The sequence below is a fragment of the Chiroxiphia lanceolata genome, chromosome 25 (genome assembly GCF_009829145.1).
Source record: "Chiroxiphia lanceolata isolate bChiLan1 chromosome 25, bChiLan1.pri, whole genome shotgun sequence".
Taxonomy (NCBI): Eukaryota; Metazoa; Chordata; class Aves; order Passeriformes; family Pipridae; genus Chiroxiphia; species Chiroxiphia lanceolata.
This window is the reverse complement of record NC_045661.1, coordinates 473509-492351: the sequence shown is the minus strand read 5'-3', so window position 1 is coordinate 492351 and position 18843 is coordinate 473509. Positions and strand designations below refer to the sequence as shown.

General features: G+C 49.6%; 1 protein-coding gene across 1 annotated transcript in view; it reads right to left on the bottom strand.

Annotated features, from left to right (window-relative positions):
* The window catches only part of ILRUN (inflammation and lipid regulator with UBA-like and NBR1-like domains), a 28011-nt gene continuing 9168 nt past the window's right edge, over positions 1-18843 (bottom strand). The window contains exons 2-5 of the mRNA XM_032710953.1: positions 16010-16164; positions 12534-12731; positions 10587-10915; positions 1-3418 (exon numbers count right to left, since the gene is read on the bottom strand). Of these exons, the coding sequence (XP_032566844.1) occupies positions 3383-3418; positions 10587-10915; positions 12534-12731; positions 16010-16164 (718 nt within the window). The 3' untranslated portion in view covers positions 1-3382. The remainder of the gene's footprint in view (positions 3419-10586; positions 10916-12533; positions 12732-16009; positions 16165-18843) is intronic.

The window sequence follows — 18843 nt, the reverse complement described above, 5'->3', positions numbered from 1 at the left end:
TGTGTTAATTTAATCATACAAATATTCATTTATACATTAAGGAAAAAGCTTCCTTTATTTTCACCCCAATGTGCTATCATAGGAGTTCTCCCAGACTCAGAGGCAACACACCATCCCGTGTGCACTACACATGCACTGCCCCGGCGAGCACAGACAGGCTGGGAACCACCCACGCACTCACACACGGAAAAACTGAAACACAACAGAACCCAGACGTGGGACAGCGTGCATTTCCCTCCCACCCACCCCACTGCTCCAACCCACGGCTCTGCCCAGTTCCCAAACCCTGGTGGGGCCCAAATCCCACACTCCCCAGGTGTGGGCAGCAGATTCCCACTCCCTCACCCCCTCCCACGGCACTGCCAGTTAGTTCGGGGCCAGTCCCAGGGACATCCTGCTCCAGTTTGCCAAGGCTGAGAGGTGCCACTGCTCGAGTTGTGTCAGTGACAGGGGCTCAAGTGGCTCTCACTTGCCCCAGGGACCCCCTCAGAGGCCATCAGAGATGTTCTGTATTATCCTTTTCCCTATGGGAACCTATACAACCTCAGTGTGCCGAGGTCACCTGGGCAGAGCTTTGCCAAAATCATCTTAAATCCCCATTTAAAAACTGGACACCTGAAAGTACGAGCAATCCGAGGTCTGGCTGCACCACAAAGCTCCAAGGAACCAGGAGATAAAACCACCTTTGGCCTCAGTGAAACAACTTTCACTCTAGGAAAAACCCAGAGGTAGAGCAACCCCTGACTGAAACATCCTTCCACTGCCACAGCCAGGGCCACAACCCCGACCCCAACAGGCCAGTGCTTCATGGATCCCTCAGCAAATGGCAGAGTGGGATGGGAGCAGCAAGAGCTGCAGATCTCAGAGCAAGCAGGCTCTGGCCCTGCCTTTCCTCACACCCTGGAGCGTGTGACCCTTGTCCCCAGGACACCATGGACTGCAAACACGCAAGAGGCAGAGAAACAGCCTGTGCAGAACGCATGGGGTGCATGCAGGTTTGGTTTTTTCAAGACAAGGGAAATTCAGCCTTAGGAGGAGCACAGGAACACGAGTGTGGCAGCCATGGGACATGAGAGAAGCACACGTGTCTGGGAGCAGAAAGCCAGTGCGGGGTATCCGAGGGTCTCCCACGTGCCTCCACCAGGCAAAGGTCACAGCACCAGTTCTAACTCACAGACTCAGATCTCGGTTTCCCCTCCCTTCCACTATGCAGCTGACACAAGGAGCCAATACAGATAGGGAATCACCTCCTCACTTGATCCAACCACAGCCTTCAGGGGTTCAGTGCCCTCAGAAGGGGAGCAGCAGTGCTGCAGGAGGTGTGATGGGCAGGGATGCTCATGCCCTCAGAGGGGCTCACACGAGGCATCTGGGAGGAAAGGAGGGAGTGAGGAAAGACTCCACCTGCCCACACCACACTATGAGGCTGCAGATCATTCCCCAGATCACTGCTCAGGGGGGTAACTAATCCAAGGCAAAGTGTTGTTACAGGACGAAACCCAAGCACACAGAGCAGTGCAGCACCTTCCGTGGGTTCACTCGGACCCCGACACTCCCCCAGCTCCAGCGGCTGCCAGGGCAGAGCCAGGTGCCCACCAGACTGCAAGAGCAAGTGTCAGCCAGCCCAAATCCTGAAGTGCCACTTCTATGCAGGTAATTTTTTATACTACACTTGTTTCTCTCAGCAAACAGATTTCTGGTAGGTGGGAGAAGGGAGATTTCAGGTAATGGTGATCTTTAACAACTGAACCTGTGAAACATAAACAACATCCATCACTCAATTCTTCCTCTGTTGGACACAAGGAACTCCCACTGTCCCCACGAGGTCCATCCATATGCATTCAGGTAATAGTACTTGGCAGCTGCAACGAAGGATTCCCCCATTCAAAACCAACTCTAAAACACAAACAGCCAAGAGCAGTGAGGGCAGAGCTGAACCTGCAACTCCAACACTGGGAAAAACTTTCAGTGGAAAGATCTGGAAGAAGGTAGTGGGAGCTTTGCATATTCCTGTATCTTTGGCAGATGGCTGTTCCAGCCTGGTTTATTAGGCAGGACAGTCCTCAGCAGGGTCTGTGGGACAGCACTTCACAATAAACCCTCCACAGCTTGAGGCCGAGCTCCCTCCCCTCACACCACACTTCCCAGTCCAGAACTGGAGGAAAACACACTGGAGGAACAGCAGAGCTACCCAAATCTTTTATGATCCCTCCCCTAACACAAGTCCTAGAGAGCCCAGTCAACAAAGGCAGATGAAGATGAGGCGACAGAAGGACCCAGGTGGTGGTGCCAACTCCTGCTCTGAGCTCCAGAACACTGGGATCAGCCTGTAAGCTCACACCTCAGCACAGGAGAAACAAATGCAAACTTATGCTCTGTAAGAGAGAGAGGAGACCCCAAATGGAAAGGACAGGACGTCTGTAAAGCTTTGCAACTACCACCAGGTGAATTACAGCTACAGAGACTCCCCTTGGCACACGGCGCTTGCGTGGTGGTTCTGGGCACAGCTACTGCACATCGAGAGTGAACAAAAAGGGATTTTAAACTGCTAACCACACAGGACAGCTTGGGAACCTGAATAAATTGGATTCTTATTAACATGGGTGTGTATTTGTGTACCTCACGTACCAGGGGAAGGGAGACAAGGCCTCCACATCATCCCAGAAGTCCCAGAGTCTCCGTTTCCAACTCTGATACCAAGACCTGGCCTCAGCGCGGTTCCCAACGACACGCAGGACAACTAACAGCAACACCCAAACCAAAAGGAGAAGAAGACTTAAAAGATTAAAAAGTCGGTAACTAAAACCAGTAGATGCCATTAAAAACACAGTGCTGGGGGCAGACCTGACCTGGCACTAAAAAGGCCTGACAGGAGCAGCCCCTGCACAAACCCCAGCGGGCGCCGGGCCAGCAAACCAGGACATTCCGGGAAAATGCACGCTGTCCCTTAGGGAAAAAGTATCAACAAGAAACAAACAGAAATTAAACATTTGCTCAAACTACAACCGCTCTGTAGGCAAAATATTCTTTTTTAAAGATGGCTTTTAAATTTTCAGTTTTAAACTTCTTTTTAAGCTACCTAATTATGCGTGAGGATGATTTCTAAAAACCCATAGTGTTGGTGTCTCTTCTTCCTCATAGCATTTACACCACTCTGAAATCCAGCAGTCACACATGCATACTCAGGTTTTGGATTTTCCTCTGGAAACATCTAGTCTTAAGTTACTGGGTTTTTGTTTTTTTCTTCTTTATCCAGAACACGGAGGCAGAGAAGGGGGGTCCACGCTGTGTCTGTCTGCCACATGAACCCCCTCCCTTCCCCCAAAAGTCAGTTTTTTCTTAAATTCTCCTCTTGTCGATACCCGTTTTGTGTTTTTGTGTTTTAAGACTGTCCGAAGGGATAAGGACCGTGGAAACCCTGAAAGAAAGTTGGAGACATAATCAATTCAACAGGCAACAAACAGAGCGCTCAGTGCTCACCTCCAAAATCCTGCCCAGCCCAGCCCAGGGCTTCCCCCCAAAAGCAGCCCCTCTCCCCCACCGTGCCTGTCCAGTCTCACAGACACTCCTGAACTGCACCTTCCAGGGCTGGTTTCCCCAGAGAGGGCAAATACCATCACTTACCTCTCTCAGGTGTGTTTTAGGCCAAGGCCACAAAACAACCAGTGTTTTCTACACCAGAATCCCCTACAGATGCTACAACACCTGCAGGCCCAGCCCCTGCAGCCTCCCCAGTCTGTCCCAGAGACCACAGCAGTTAAAGGGTTGGAACTGGGTAAGAGGCTATTTCAGAAAAAAAGTGAAGATTTGGAAACCCATGATCCCACAACTGCCATTTGTGCTCTCTCAAGGTAACAATACACATTTGCCTTCAGTGAAATCAACCACAACATTTGCCAAAACCCCAAAATGCTTTCTACAGAATCCATTTCCCTCCTTTACATCCTGAAGTGAGTCACCTAAAATGTCAGATCTAGTCATGGGTCTCAAATTAACATGAACTCCTTTTGTAACTTCTATTGTTTGGATCAGGTATCTGGGGTTTCATCAGGAAGCAAAAGAAAGAACCACAGGCAGCATGAGATATCCCCCAGCTCACAGGAAGATGAAGTTTGTCAGCGATGAAGGTAAATCCCCTCCCAAAACCCTCCTGTAAGACCTGACACACACTGTGGGAGAAAAGCTCGTTATATCCCATCATCAGAGTCAGTAAACCATTATGCAAATGCCTCTAAACACAGTCCAGCTCTTCCCAGCACAGCAGGGCAGCTGAGAGCCCAGAGAGCCAAAGCCATTCCTGCTCAGGCTGTACAAGAAGCTCTGACAGCAGTTCTCACCACCTTGCCTTTAGCAGGGCAAGTTTCAAGGGAAACTCCTTTCTCTGCATGTTCTCCTACAACTCCATAACCCCCTCACTGCAGGAGCCAGGGCCGTGGAGCCACGAGTCTGAACACGGATCATATAAAAAAGTCAGTCCCCAGCAAAGCCCAGGCTGGAGAGCTCTGCTGCAGAGCTGCACTAGGGAGGAAGCACCATGAGCAGTCTGTGATTTTGCTACAGCTGGAGAGAAAAAGTTCATTCTTCGGGATATATCAGGTGCTAAATACAAGTGAGTGGTAAAGTGAAGCAGCTCTCAGAATTCAACAAAGAGGAGGATGAGCAGACAATTAACCAGGACACCTCCTGAACTGTGTGGGAAGTATGAAAGACTGAGAATGTGGAAATTGCTGTTTGCAGACAGAAATACATGCAAGTGATGGAAAAACAAACACGCTTCTACCCCAGGAATATGCTGCAGTCCCAGTTTGTAAAGCTTTTCAAAAGAGAACAGCCAGCAGATTCCAACATGACAGTTCACCTCAGGAAGGAGACACTCCCAACAAAATCCAGGCTGAGCTACCCAACATTTCTGAAAAATAGTCACAGAAATAGAGGGAAGGGGAGGAGCAGGAGAGAAACATTAAAGATGGTGTGAACAATTGCACAAGAAAAGGACACAGAAGGAAAGCAACATAGGAGCAGGATCCCAAGCAGTCTCACCTCACAGGGATTAAGCCATTGTACTTATTGCTCTGCAGAAGGAACACAGGATTTGCTGCTGATTTCCTGTACAGACACATTTGCCAGAATTTGCTTCATCTTTGAGCTACCTGTACACAAGGCTTTGTTTGAGGCACTGCCTGGTGAGCACTCTGGAGGGGTTTAACCATCACCTGCCCCTCTGCCAGGAACACCCAGGGTGCACCTCACCCATGTCACCCACCCCATGTTACCCCACATGGGATGTTACAGGCAAAACCGCCTTGCTTTAACCTGGGGAGGCCACAAGGCCCTGCTCCCCCTGTGGTGCACACAAGTGCCAGTCACCCAGCCCTCAGTCCAGCCCAGCAGAGCAGCTCCTTACTGGTTTTGGATGGAGGGACCTCGTGAAGAGGCTGTGAACCCTATCTGCAGGGGAACCCTCTGGATCTTCAGATACTGGTTCCTGTAGCATGTAATTCAAAGCTACACAATTATCTAATCATGTGTCAATTAATCCCAGAATTTAGCTCACCTTCAGTGTGGCAGATTCCTCAGTATGTACAGCTCTGCCCCACTGCACTGAACACCCAGCACCCTGGAATGAGCTCCTTGGGCAGTGCCAGGAGCTGTCCCAGAATTCGAGACCACGCTCAGTTCCTCCTGACACAAGGAATTCACCAGGAAAAAGCCCCAAACGTTTTCCCTGGGGATTGCCACTCTTCACAGCACTTCACCTACCCAAGACTCATTATGCACATGAGAACATGCCAAATCAAACACCACTTGTACCTCTTTAAGCCAAGTGTGAGCTGGTTTAGCACAGACCCTGAGCAGGCAGCTCCCCCTCCCCGACACACTCTGTCCCCTGCTCAGCCAGGCCCAGGCTCTGCAGAGCCAGTGTCCCACATTTATTCACCGTGCACAGCGCAAGGGTTTGATACCAGAAAACTTCAGTTACTGCTGCAATGTAAATACCAAACCCTGGTATGACATTTTCAAGACTAATTATCCCCTCTATGCAGCATTTTACATAACAAACATGCAAAAATAATTCTGCAGACAATTGCAGTTTTTCCAAGTTGTTTCAATGGAAGGATTATTCCCACTATTTTTGGTGCATTCCCATCTATTCTCCAAGTGGGATCACTCACTGTCTTTATGAGAAGCTCAGCTGCAGCTTTGCAAACTCACTTTCAGTTCTTCCAGAATGTTCCCCAGAAGTAATTGCTCACTTGCTGATGGGAGCACTAGGCTCTTCACACAGACCAGTGTGTGAGAACACAGGACCATGATTTTCCAAGAAAAGACTCTGCACGACAACTACTGGTATAAATTCTCATTTGACTTGTGCGTCTGGAAGGGAGGTGAGATGTTTTGGGGAGTTAAAGCCTTTGTGAATACTGAGCTCTGTAAATGGAGTCACCTGTGCTGGGAACAAAGTGAGGGTTAAGTGAATCTTTCATAAACCATCACACACAGGCTTTCAGACAGCTCTTTATTTCACCTCTGTGAGCGAGTCACCACCAATGCAGGTACACTTCCAGGGAAGGAGGTGGATGCACAGCGATACAGGAGTCTCCCAGAGTACACTGACAGTGGCACAGCCCACACTGCCCAGCCCCAGCCCCTCAGGCCACTCCTGCCCCGCTGCTCTCAGCTCACTTACATAAACCAGCACAAAAGAGCACAAAGCATCCAGCCCTCGAGTTTTATTCCATGCATGCCGTGCAAACATGGCGTGGCAGGGAGACCACCGGCAAGTTCAGAACCCTGTCAGAGCAGGCACAGGCAGGGCTGGTTCAGGAGCCCACAGGTGAGGAGGTGACAGGGCTCAGGTACCTCACTGAGTTCCATGCACAGCTCACTGATGTGCTGCTGGGCTGCAATGGAGCAAAGTTTAGCTAAAATCAGACTGTTTGGCACTTCCCACAGTCTGGAAGCATGCAGACAGCTGGGTACCATGGATGAGCTGACAGGCAGTACCCAAACACGCCAGTCTCTCACCAGAAAAGCAAACCAGCTTGTGCCACCACAGCCCAGGCTGCAGGTGCAGCCAGGGCAGCTCCAAGTCCAGTATTCCCCCACCGTGTCCAAATGAATGGAGCCCCAGGGTGACCAGCCCAGCGTGGAGCCCACATGCCACGAGGGAAGGAGTTGCTCTCCTCCATGGATGCAAACATTTATGGGGCATTGTCCTCACCCACAAAGACAGCTTAATGACCAGTTTCCAGTGAAAAAAAATCTGTCTTAAAGTTTACACAGGTACTCCAAAAATCTGCAAATTGGAGGTCCTGGTTTGGGAGAAGCCTCTAGAAGCCACAGCAATGTTTAAGCACAGGGATGGGAAGCCAGTTAAAGGCTCCAAGAACACAGGGTTGGTTTCCCCTTATGTACAGAAAGCTGCCAAGTAGCACGGATTAGAGCTCAGCTTCACACAGAATGGAGGGAGATGGGGAGCATAAACACAGCAGGAAAAAGGGAGTTCAGATTTTAATGCTTTGATCTCCAATATGTTTCTATTTCATTGGGGTTTGAAGAGCAACACAAGTCAGGATCAGGGCAGCCAGGCACCATTTGCTGTGGTAGAGACAATGCCCAGTGTCCTGTCTAGTCAAATCTTTGCAGAATCACAACTTCCATGTGCAGTTTTCTGCATGGCACAGAGAGCAGTAACTCCTCAATTCATCTGGGCACCAGATTTAGATACAGATCTATGGATTTTATATAGAGATAAGTACAATCTAAATGTCAGGATATGGCTATTCACTTCTGATCTATACAGACATGGAAACCCGTACATTTCTTCCCTCAGTTAAGCAATTAAACTAATTCCCAGGCACTGTAAGACTGGATCTTGGGCTTTTAATGGAAAAGCCAGTCACAAGAGAGCACCAGTGACTGTGCAGGGTTGCTATGAGACAGAAGGAGTAAACAGGAGGAAGCTGTATCAGCCTCAGCTGTGTGGAGAATCCAGAGAAAGCGACTGCCAGAGAATAAAACACCCGTGCATGGGGATATCTGGGATCCAGTGCAGCTCATCCCTACCCTGAGAGAAGCATCCTATCCTGCACTTAAGCACATCTTTACATCTAAGAACATGCAAAAACCCCACTGGGAATAGATTTAACAACAACAACATGCTTCAAGCAAAGCCCAGACAGGCCCTGGCCTGCAGCCTCCCCACAGTGCATGTGGAAGGTAGGCAGGGGGGCCGGGCAGGTGCTCACCACAGCAGGAATAAAGGGCACCATTTGTTTCAACCACCCACAGGTTTCATCTCATCCACTTATAGGGAATTCTGTATATGGTTTTGTTTGTTTTTCCCTAGGAAAGTTTGTTCCACTGAGCAGAGCACCCACACCTCTGCTGCTGTATCCAAAGCATTTTGAATGTTTCCAGGTGTGAAATGCTGCTGTACTTGTCTAACCCAGCAGCAGATGACACATCGGCATCACCAAGATCCCGACTCCAACAGGGAATTTCAGAGGACAAGCCACACCTGCTCAGTGCACCAGAGGGAGAACTAATTCCGACAACTTCGAGCATGTTTTACAGCTGCTCATCTTATCTCAAAGATTTCATGGTCTTGTGCACTGCATGACTGGGTTCCCCAACAACCACTCAGCAGAGGAATCCTCCACAGTGATCTGAGAAATATCTAAGGGCTTATTTTACTTCTAACTACACAACATAGGCCCTTCTGAACACCTGACCAGACCTTACCCATCCCCTTCGCCACATCTCACCAAACGGCCCCTCAGATACGACCAGGGATTCCCTCATTCCCCGGGTATGTGAACAAAAATATCACAGGTCCTGCCCAAGAGAAATAAATGTCTGGGATGTCCAACTCCCTCAAACTTGTTCACTACAGAACCAGAACTGTATCGATATGAACATTGGGTCAGTGGCAAAAAGCCTCTTGCTCTGGGCAGGATGGGCAAGGCTGAAACAGGACTCTGATCTTCAGACCTACCTGAATGGCCTCCAGAGGAGAAGCTACCTTGTTTTACTATGTCACAAACAGAAACACTGCAGCAGAGACAAAAACCCTGCGAAAATCAATGAACTTTCACACGGACCCAACCAAAAAGGACCATAAAATTAGCCCTTCTTAAACAAGCAAACAAAACATCTGCTTTAATCTTGGATAATCCACCTCAAATCCACCCAAGAATATTCTGTAAATACAAAAAGAAACAAACAAAAAACAATCCCAAAACAAAACAACAAAAAAGAGGAGGAAAGGTCACCTGCCCTCCGTGTGGGGTTAGATTATGACTGCCCATGTCTCGTCAGAACAAGGATCCTGAGCTCCGGGTTACCAGGTAACCAGCTCACTTCAATCTAGTGGCACCTCCCAGGTGGTGCTTCACTCTCCTGTTGGTCTCTCTCCCCCAGCACAGCTGCACCTCCAAGGGGCTCTGGTTCCTCACCCCCACATTCTCAGCCAGCCCAGCCCGGCCCCTGGGGAGCACCAGGCCCCACACGCAGCACTGCTAATTCAGGGGGTGTTCCACTGACAGCAGAATCATTCCCAAGCCATCCACTTCACTGCCAGTGAGCAGAGTCTCTCAGCAGGAGCCAGCCCAGCCACGGTGGTTGGGAGCAGAGCACAAGAGGGTGGCAGGTTGGCACACAGCTCACTCGGCCGTAAAAAGTGCACAGCCCTGGTGCAAAGGTCACTAAAACATGGTCCACTGGCAGAGGACAGGCAGGTCATCCAGGGAGGAACTAAAGTGCTGTAGGTGAACTAACAGTAGGGCTTTATTAAGTCATTCAGCAACCAAGTGTTATTGTCCTACACAGCCTGCTCAAAGTACAGTAAAGCATTTTTAAAGGATTTTAAAAACCAAACTAGTTTGACATACGACAGTACACACCTACACATACTGCTGCATTAACAGGTGGATTCTGAATTGTAAATAATCCTGCAATTATTTTTCACACACAAGCAAATAAAAACAGTCAAAATATCACTCAGACTCATATAGCATCCACCAAGCAAGCTTTTGAGAGAGATTTAAAGTAAAGATAATTTAAAAGTCACCTACAATTATAAACAAGACAAGGACATAGACAGGAACCGTCCTTTGATTGACTGTTCCTGACAGGCAGCTTCTGGGATCAAATGGTGAGCTCTCCCCCACATCAGCTAAAAAGAAGTTATCCGGTTAATCTGAAGTTTGGGGGTGTGGATATTTGTTCTCTGTTCGAAATTATGTCAAACTCAGGACACATCTAGAGAGATATTTTGACTTATTTGCACACGCGACCGGAGCAGGCTCCAGCCACTTGCAGTTACAGCAGCCAAACAAGGTTATATAAATTTAAAGAAGGACTTGAAGTGAAAACAAAAAGGTGGATCTGGTAGAGTCTATCAGAGGCAAAAATATTTTAATATAACATGAGGAGTTGGCAGAGTCAGACAGTCAAATTCAGAACCTTCCTTAGCAGGTCTGGCAGAAGCAGAAGGAAAGGGCTTTGCGGTTTGGAAGGAAGAGCAATCACACACCTGCCTGGCTCCTCCCCTACCCGTTCTCCTGCTCACCCAGGGCACCTACCTTACTGTACGTCACTACCGACAAGTTGTTCGAGTGACTGCTGGGGGAGAGATTTACAGAGTTTTGTGACAGTCCATTCTGATCTTGTTCGATTTGGTCAGGAGCAGGCCCCCATGTGTTTTTGCTGATTGTGCCTAGCTCGGAACCCCCAGGGTCTTTTAGGTTGTTTTCATCTGGTTGCCTGTTCTTCTGTGGAGAGGCGAACGGGTTAAAGTTTCCTTCTACCTTGCGATGTGGCTGCGTGTTGAACTCTGTTTCAAAGGACGACAGCTGCTGTGTGACACCCAGAAGTCCTCCAACTTCCACACTGAGGATCACCCAAATGACATCTGTGGAAAAAGAGACACATTTGGGCTGTCACTTACATTGGAGTTTATGAAGAAGGGGCAGAAGGAGCAAAACAGAACATGAATTCAATCCTTTACACCAGCAAGAAAAAGACCAATAGTTTAAAGCACATTTTTATGAACCCTCAGCAATACTGGTTCCAGTGCCCTCAGTTTAGCAGGCTCAGCAGTTTGAATTTTAGGAGCGAATTAAGGACGGTGGGATTGTACCTTAGGGACACACGACTCGCTTAGGGACCCTGGCATCCTGCCAGGGCTGGGACCCCCCAGTACAGCCCAGTGCCCCCCCCCGCACACCCCAGTACAGCCCAGTGCCCCCCCCGCACACCCCAGTACAGCCCAGTGCCCCCCCCGCACACCCCAGTACAGCCCAGTGCCCCCCCCCGCACACCCCAGTACAGCCCAGTGCCCCCCCCCGCACACCCCAGTACAGCCCAGTGCCCCCCCCCGCACACCCCAGTACAGCCCAGTGCCCCCCCCGCACACCCCAGTACAGCCCAGTGCCCCCCCCCGCACACCCCAGTACAGCCCAGTGCCGGTGTGGCCGCAGTGGGGCGGCCCCGCAGCGCCCTCTGCCGCCCGCGCGCGGCCCCGCACGCCCCGTGTCCGTGTCGCGGTGTCCCCGTGTCCCCGTGTCCGTGTCGCGGTGGCCCCGCGCTGCCACCGCCGGGCCCGACCCTCGGGCCGCCGGCACCAAAGCCACGAGCTCGGCTGCAGGGGAAGAGCCCCTCGGACCCGGAGCTCGGCGGCCAAAGGGGTTCACTCGTCTTCTGCCAAAAGCAGCAACTTCAGGCTACGCAGGGACATCTCCCACGGTCCGGGGCACTCGGGAACCCGGGAACGCCTCGGCTTTGTGAGCACACGCCATCCCTCCCGCACGGAGCCACCCCTGCCCATCCCTCCCCTCCTCTGCACCGAGGAGGTGCAGCAGTGCCAGCGCTGCCAGCAGCCCCCTCCCTCTGGGCACTGGTATTTGTGCCTCCAAGTGCCAACACCTCTCGCTCAAACTCTGAAACTTGGGATGCTCCAAACTGCCAACAGAGACACAAAGATGTTCTCAGTGTAAACTAAAGCTGGCAGAAAAGGGCTGGAAGGCTGCACCAAAGGCAGACGTTGGAGGCCCAGGCTGAGGCAAAACAGCAAAATGTGTTCTTTAAACAGAGAAATGGCTTGCAGGGGATGCACTAAACCACTGCATTAAAACCTGGACATTTGCTTCTCACAGGAGGCTTTCACCAGTAACAGATTTTATGCTCCTATGCAGTTCATGGTGTTCAGCACTGGTAAACTGGGAAAGAATCCCGACAAGGATCAACTGGGAAAGAGTCTCCAGGAGAGCTGTGCAAGTCCCTTTGTTTTCCAGAGTTTTGTGTAACCTGTAATTGGTTCCAGTGTTTAGAAAACAGTTCTGTGCTGACCAAGACAACAAAGCAGCTCCCTTGATGTTTTCCTGCATTCCATGTTCTATATTTAGGCCGGGCTGGCAGAGCTCTGCCCTCCTGCTCTGTTATCAGAGCTCGGTGCAGGGGCCAGTGGTGTCCCTGCTGTCTGCAGTGGGAATGCCAGGGAGAGCCTGGAGTGCTGGAAAGGGCCCACTCACCTCCGTAGTAGAGTCCCGTGGCAGTGCACATCCGCCACTGCCCCTGGTACATGCCGGCAGTGCTGGGGCTGCACATCTGCACGCTGACATCGGCCATCTCCTGCGGCTCCAGGGACCTCACCATCACCATGTTCACGTGCCCAAACTGGTCGCCCCCAACATACTTCAGGCAAACCCCTGGGGGCCACGCCTCTGTCCCTGGGATTAGACAGGAGAGGGAATTACTGACAGTGCACCAGGAAAAGCTTTGTCTGCTTGTGTAAGATGGGATGAAACACGCTCGTTACAGCAGCTGTGCAACTGTCAGGCAGTCAAAGGAAACCAACAGGACACAGGAGCAGTGGATGCTGAGGAAGAATAAATAGAGTTTTCGGACCAGGCTTAACTGGTGCATTTAGGGACCAGCAGAACAAATGATATTTCTATTTGACTAATTTCTAGGTCTTCGTTACACAGGAAAATTCTCCAAGTCTCAGTGTAACTGCTGCTGCTGCAAAAAAAAAATAATAAAAAACAAAAAATCAACATAACTGACACACAGGTCCCTTTCTCCAGAGGTAGTGACAAGAGCAGCACCAGGGGGTCTTTGTGTGTGTCCTCCATTTCTGCTTCCCTGCATGCAGCTCCTGAGTCACGCCACATCAAATACCTGTTCTTGATCCAAAGTGTTGGCAACACTTCCTTTCAGGGATTCCTTCCCTTCTAAGCCTGCTAGCAGTCTCAGGAGGAACTCATAGTTTGAGCTACAACTGAAGTGCCAGCACTATTTCCTAAATGGATTTATTTCCCTCCTTGCACCAACACTTTTCTCAGCCTTGTGCAAAGGTGGGAAGGGTTGTGAACATATGATTTATCTGTGGAGATCCATGTTTAGACTGCAGACACTGGACTGACAGCGTGACCTGGCAACCAGAGAGATAGAAAACAGTTCCTGAGTGCAGGTACAGCCACCAAAGATAACAAGTGTTGGGGCAGACAGAAAGAAAAAGTGTTTCTGAGACTCATGAAAAATCAGTTTAGCAGAATTTTCTTTTGCTTCTTTCCCAGTCACATGACCTGACTAAGACAACAACTTTGAGAATATCTCCCGCTTGGCTGGGGTTGACAGAAATGGCCATGGAAAGCCTGAACCACCACGGAGCTTGGAACTGCTCCGTGTGGTCCAGGGCGAGCACGGCAGAGCCTGCTCTGACCTCAGGTTACCCCAAGGAGTATCCTTTGCAACAGCTTGCCTGCTAATTTAATCCCTGTGGATACTTCAGCGAAGACACGGCAGGGACTGGTTTTCTTGTCAAGCCCTTGTCTGTGGAATTCACAGCCTCTCAGGAAAGCAGGATGTGCATGAGTACAGCGGGATGTTCAGTATGAGGGAGGTACCAGCTGGAAAGGTGCTGAGAGAGGAGGGCTCTGAAAGAGGATCTGGGTGCTTGGCTGACCTCAGCCTGGGGTGTGGGGCACTTGAGCACGAAGTCTCATCTGCAGAGGTTGGCAGCCCAGCAACACAGTTTAGATTAAATAATTTATGTGATTTTTATCAGGTTTAATGGCTTTAGGCTTGCAAGGTGCCTAGAATGCTGCAACTGATAAGCCCCATAAAATGAAATTATGATTATGTCATTCTATTTCAGGACACTCTCAGGAGATGATAAATTGCAGTGAGTGTCCTGCAGAGCCAGCAGCAGCTGGAGGCAGAGTGTGGGGAGGAAGCCAGGCTGTTAAATCCTGCTGCCCTTTTCAGCAATGGTTCTACTACACAAACTGCTCTTTTGGCAGACGAGGCAGCACCGCCCTGCAGGTACCAGAGCAGGGCATTGGTTTTTAATGACACATGGGAGAACCAGCTGACACACCTCAAAGTGCCAATCTCTGAGCTCTGCCTGTCACACTCGTCAGACCCAGAACACTCCAGTGACATATTCCTCAGGTATTCCGTGTGCTAGAGCTCAAGTCATGTAATCAAGGGCTCTTGGAGAGATGTTAAAAACCTTGGCACTGCTTCAGTTACCTGCCTAACAAGTAGATATTATCTGGAAGCATTACAGCCCTTTGATATTGTACCTTAATTAAACGGTAAAATGGTTTTCAAGTGCTGCAGTCCTCCCCACACTGCACAGTCACAGCCAGCAAGTGAAGCTGCGTTTCACTGATCGTGCCTGGGCAGTGTGGCTGCACTGAGCCCTGGCTCCAGCACCACCGTTAGGGCACGGATGGACAGCCTGACAAGCCGGGCTTTAACCCACACGGAAGCCAAAACAAATGCTGGCCTCGCCAGGAGCTCCCAAGCCAAGCTGAGTTCCTGCCCCTCATTTTAGAAGGCCCACGGGATTTCAGAAGGTCAAACACTCCAAGAACAATGAAACATCACTTGAACTGAGATGTTAAGGCTGAATTTGCATGCAGGAAAGAGCACATCAGAGGGACAAGAAAGGGAGGAGTCTGAAGGGCCCAAGACAGGGGCACACTCATAACACACAAATTGAGATACTAAGAGTGAAGAAACAAGACCTGCCACACTTACTAGATCTGTAAGACCTGTATTTGGGACAGCTATAAAAAAATTGCCGATTTTTCACAGTATTGGAGTTTAAGCAAGTTCCACATGTCACCCTTCCATTGTACTGTCAAACAGAAGGAGGCAGAAAAAGTAAACCGAAATATTAAGCCCTTTCTCTAGAACACAGTCTCTATAAATCAGTGTTCTTAAACACCTCCATGTGTCCTGATGAAATACTCTTATATTTTTAGTGTAGTTTTAGTCTCTGTCATACTTGGATATTCTGTCCAAGCCTGTACAGCTCGAGTACTGCAGCTATTCTCAAGCAGAAATCCTGGGAGAGCTGAACCTGACTTGTGATGACTCCCAGTGTCAGGTCTCAGTGTGTGACCATTCTCCCTCACATAACTGCAAGCAGGGCAATTAAATTCAGGCACACATTTTAAATGTTTGTGCAACATCCTGTCAGTGCACTGCTTGAGGACAAGGGATTCCTTTGCATCCACGCATCTCAGTTTTCTCTCTGAGTGCATCCCAACAGATCAAGCACTGGGAATGCACTTTGCCCAGTCTCACTTCCTGGATCCCAGCCCCTGCTTTGACTTATTTTGAACTGGAATGTGGTCTCTCCAGCCCTGCATCCTCTTGGAACATGAAAAGGCAATTCTGCCAGAAATGTATTAAAAGCAAAGGAGAGCTGCCATATGACCTTGTGTCACTGCCTCGTTTGTCTGCAGGTTTCCTAGAGCATGAGGAACAGGACTGATGGCCTGACAGAGCTGCACATCCCACCACAAAATGTTTGTGCCAACCCAAGAAGAGGAACTTGCAGAGGTTGGCAGCACCTCCCTCAGGGACAGGGTGGCTCCAGCCCAGTGAGTGCACACGAGCCCCCTGCCTTGGGCCAGCAGCCCCCTCCTGGACCCGCCACCCCACTCCCAGCACCTGCTGCACGGGGTTTGCTGCAGCCCAAAGGCCTCACCTGTGTTCTGTATCCTCCACGTCTTTGTAAACTGGGTATCGGGAGGGATGGACTCCCCTTCACCTATGGTGACATCTTCCACAAAGGACATCGAGGGGACGTTGATATTTGGACTCTCGAAATCATAGTAGGCTCCGATGGCAGCTTGTAGATTCCTAAAAGGGAAAAAAGCACATTACAACCTGAAGTACAGGCGGGTCAGGCCCTTTGCACAGGTGCACATGTGTCATCCTGAACACTTCAGCAAAAATACCCAGACTATAATAGCTCTGCTGCTCGTGTGTTTTTCAGACCTTTGATCTCTACCACATAAGGATTCTGTAGTCTAAGATAACAGAGCTCAAAATACAGCATTCTTCCTTGCTAGGGATACTGGTTTAGACCACTTTTCTACTCAGCTTCTATTTTCACTGGAAATCTTGGAGACCTCTACCCCATCAGCTCTTTTTGAAGCTTGCTGAACAGTTCAGGAGGCACCAAGAGGAGAGCTATGGAGTCAAACACAGGGCAGTTTCTTCCCACCAGCCTTGTTTCCTGAGTTAATTTCCAAAGGGCCAAACATCTCACTTTATTTTGGTACAGAAGGTCCAAAAGGAGCACAAGAGGAACAAAACACACAGAATGCTCTTCTGATAACTCTCAAGGCCAAAGAGCACTGGTAGCTACAGATAATAACTCCGGCCCTGCTGCTTTTGAAACATACCACCAGGTAGGAACTATTTACTCATCATTAAAGTGCCTGCTCAGCTCTGGATAGTCACAACTCACAGGAACTTATAAACCACCTGAGTCAAAAGTTCCCACTGAATAAAGACAAATGACAGTGCAAGCCTGTGATATATTAAGGACATTCAAAAAGCCACAAATGTTATTGATTCCTGAGCTGTGGTGTAGCTGCAACCCGTGATAATTAATGTGAGAAGAGGAACAGTCAGGCAGGAAGAGGATTCATGAGCCTTAGCTCAGTTCCACGATATACTATTAAGTTATTACGTAAGTGTTTGGCAAGTCATGTAATTCCTCTGTTTATGCATGTCTGAGAGGTTGTGGCCCTAATTTACATGTTGTGAGTGGGTGCTGTGAGAATGGAGTTGAGTAAAATCTCCCCAAACGCAACAGGCACAACAACTGCTTTTTATTCATGATTACAGAAATCTGTGTTGCTTTTTTGAGCAGGACAGAAAAAAAAACCAACCCAAACCTTCAGGAACTGAGAACCACCACCTAAACCAAAGCCCTGCAGAAGCTGCACTGTGTGGGCACAGTGACATATTGAGGGTCTGTACTGTGCTGGAGCATCATGTGTCCGAGCCAGAAAGCCAAGGTGAAAGCAAGAGAAACATTTGCAGCATGACCCTGAGCAAGAGCAAACACAGGGTGGGGCTGCTTGCCAGCTGGAAAGAGGCTTCAAACGGTGACTGAAGCAAACTGCCTCCTGTTCAATTCCTACACTGTTCATGGGAAAAACATTCAAATTGGACATTCTGGATAAAATCCCAACTGCATGGGAGCAGTGTCACTGCTTTCTCCTCCCAGAAAACTGAGGGGAGCTGAAGTGCAGCAGCTGATTGCATTGGAGCTGGGGTCAGAAGGGCAGAGCCTTGGTGGGGGCACTGGGAGAGAACCCAAAGAGCCCCATAGTTTGGCAACCAATCCATCACAGTGCCAGCAGACAACTGCTGTGTGAGACACTGGAGTTCCTGACGTCCTGCTAAGGAGGCATGGGAGGAACATCCTGCACAACATGCCCAGGGATCGATCAGCAATTCAGCAGCCCCAGCCCCACAGCCAGACCTTTGCCACCCCCAGAGTGGACTTTGGTCTGACACGAGAGCCACCAGGTCCCACTGCCATGGCCAGAACCCTGGATTCCAGACAGAAACCATTATTCAGCCTGAGGCGTTTTCTACTTAGGAGTGTCAGGGCTCTGTTCAATCCCGCCAGCTCAGTCAAATGCTGCAGGAAGGGGCCATGTCACATTAGCCAGTAAACAGAGACAAATGCTCAGTTTTACGTCACCAACCGCCTGTTGCTTATACACTGCACAAGATTTACATAACTCACACCAGGGCTGTGCCAAGAGACTCCTGCTCGCTCACCCAGCTAACACCATGAGCTGGAGCTTAGTTTGCACTAGGATTTCTTCCTGTAGTACAGCAATCCAAGGCAAAAGGTATTGTAGGAGCTACAAAAGACAGCAACACAGCTCTTTCACTTCCTAATCCAGTACTACATAACTGCATTTTCAGACATACCACAAACATCTTGTGAGTGATGATTCTGGAATCAGTTGTACTAAGGTTTTATTGACATTGAGAGGAAAAAAAAAAAAATCTCTGAGGGGCAGATTTCTACTGCAGTTCTGTGTGAGGCAGCCTCACTGTGTTTGTTTGCTTGGCTGCAAACAGGCTTCAGAAGGTAGTGGGCTATTTGTGCACACAGGCCCGGGGCCAGCGCTCCCCTCCCGGGGTCATATTTCAGTGCTCTTTACCATTGGGAAACAACAACACTCGTCTGCAGCATCGAGTTAAAAACTAACTAAAGAACAACACATGCTGAAAAACAGATTTGCCACCATTTGTGATCAGATATTCCCAAACCCACCTCCCCACTCCCACCGTGTGATCTGTGAGGTGGGGGCTGTTTAGGGTGAGCCGTTCTGTGTGTTCCCATGTCTCTTGGACTCCCCACTAGAGAACTACAAAGAAGCTTCCAGAAACTGAAGAGAAATTCACAGTGGCAAAAACCAAAGTCAGGATGACAAAGCAAATCTGCCTTGAGTTCAGTTCGTTGACACAGACAGCCCCGGGAGATAGGGATGGAGCTCTGTGCCA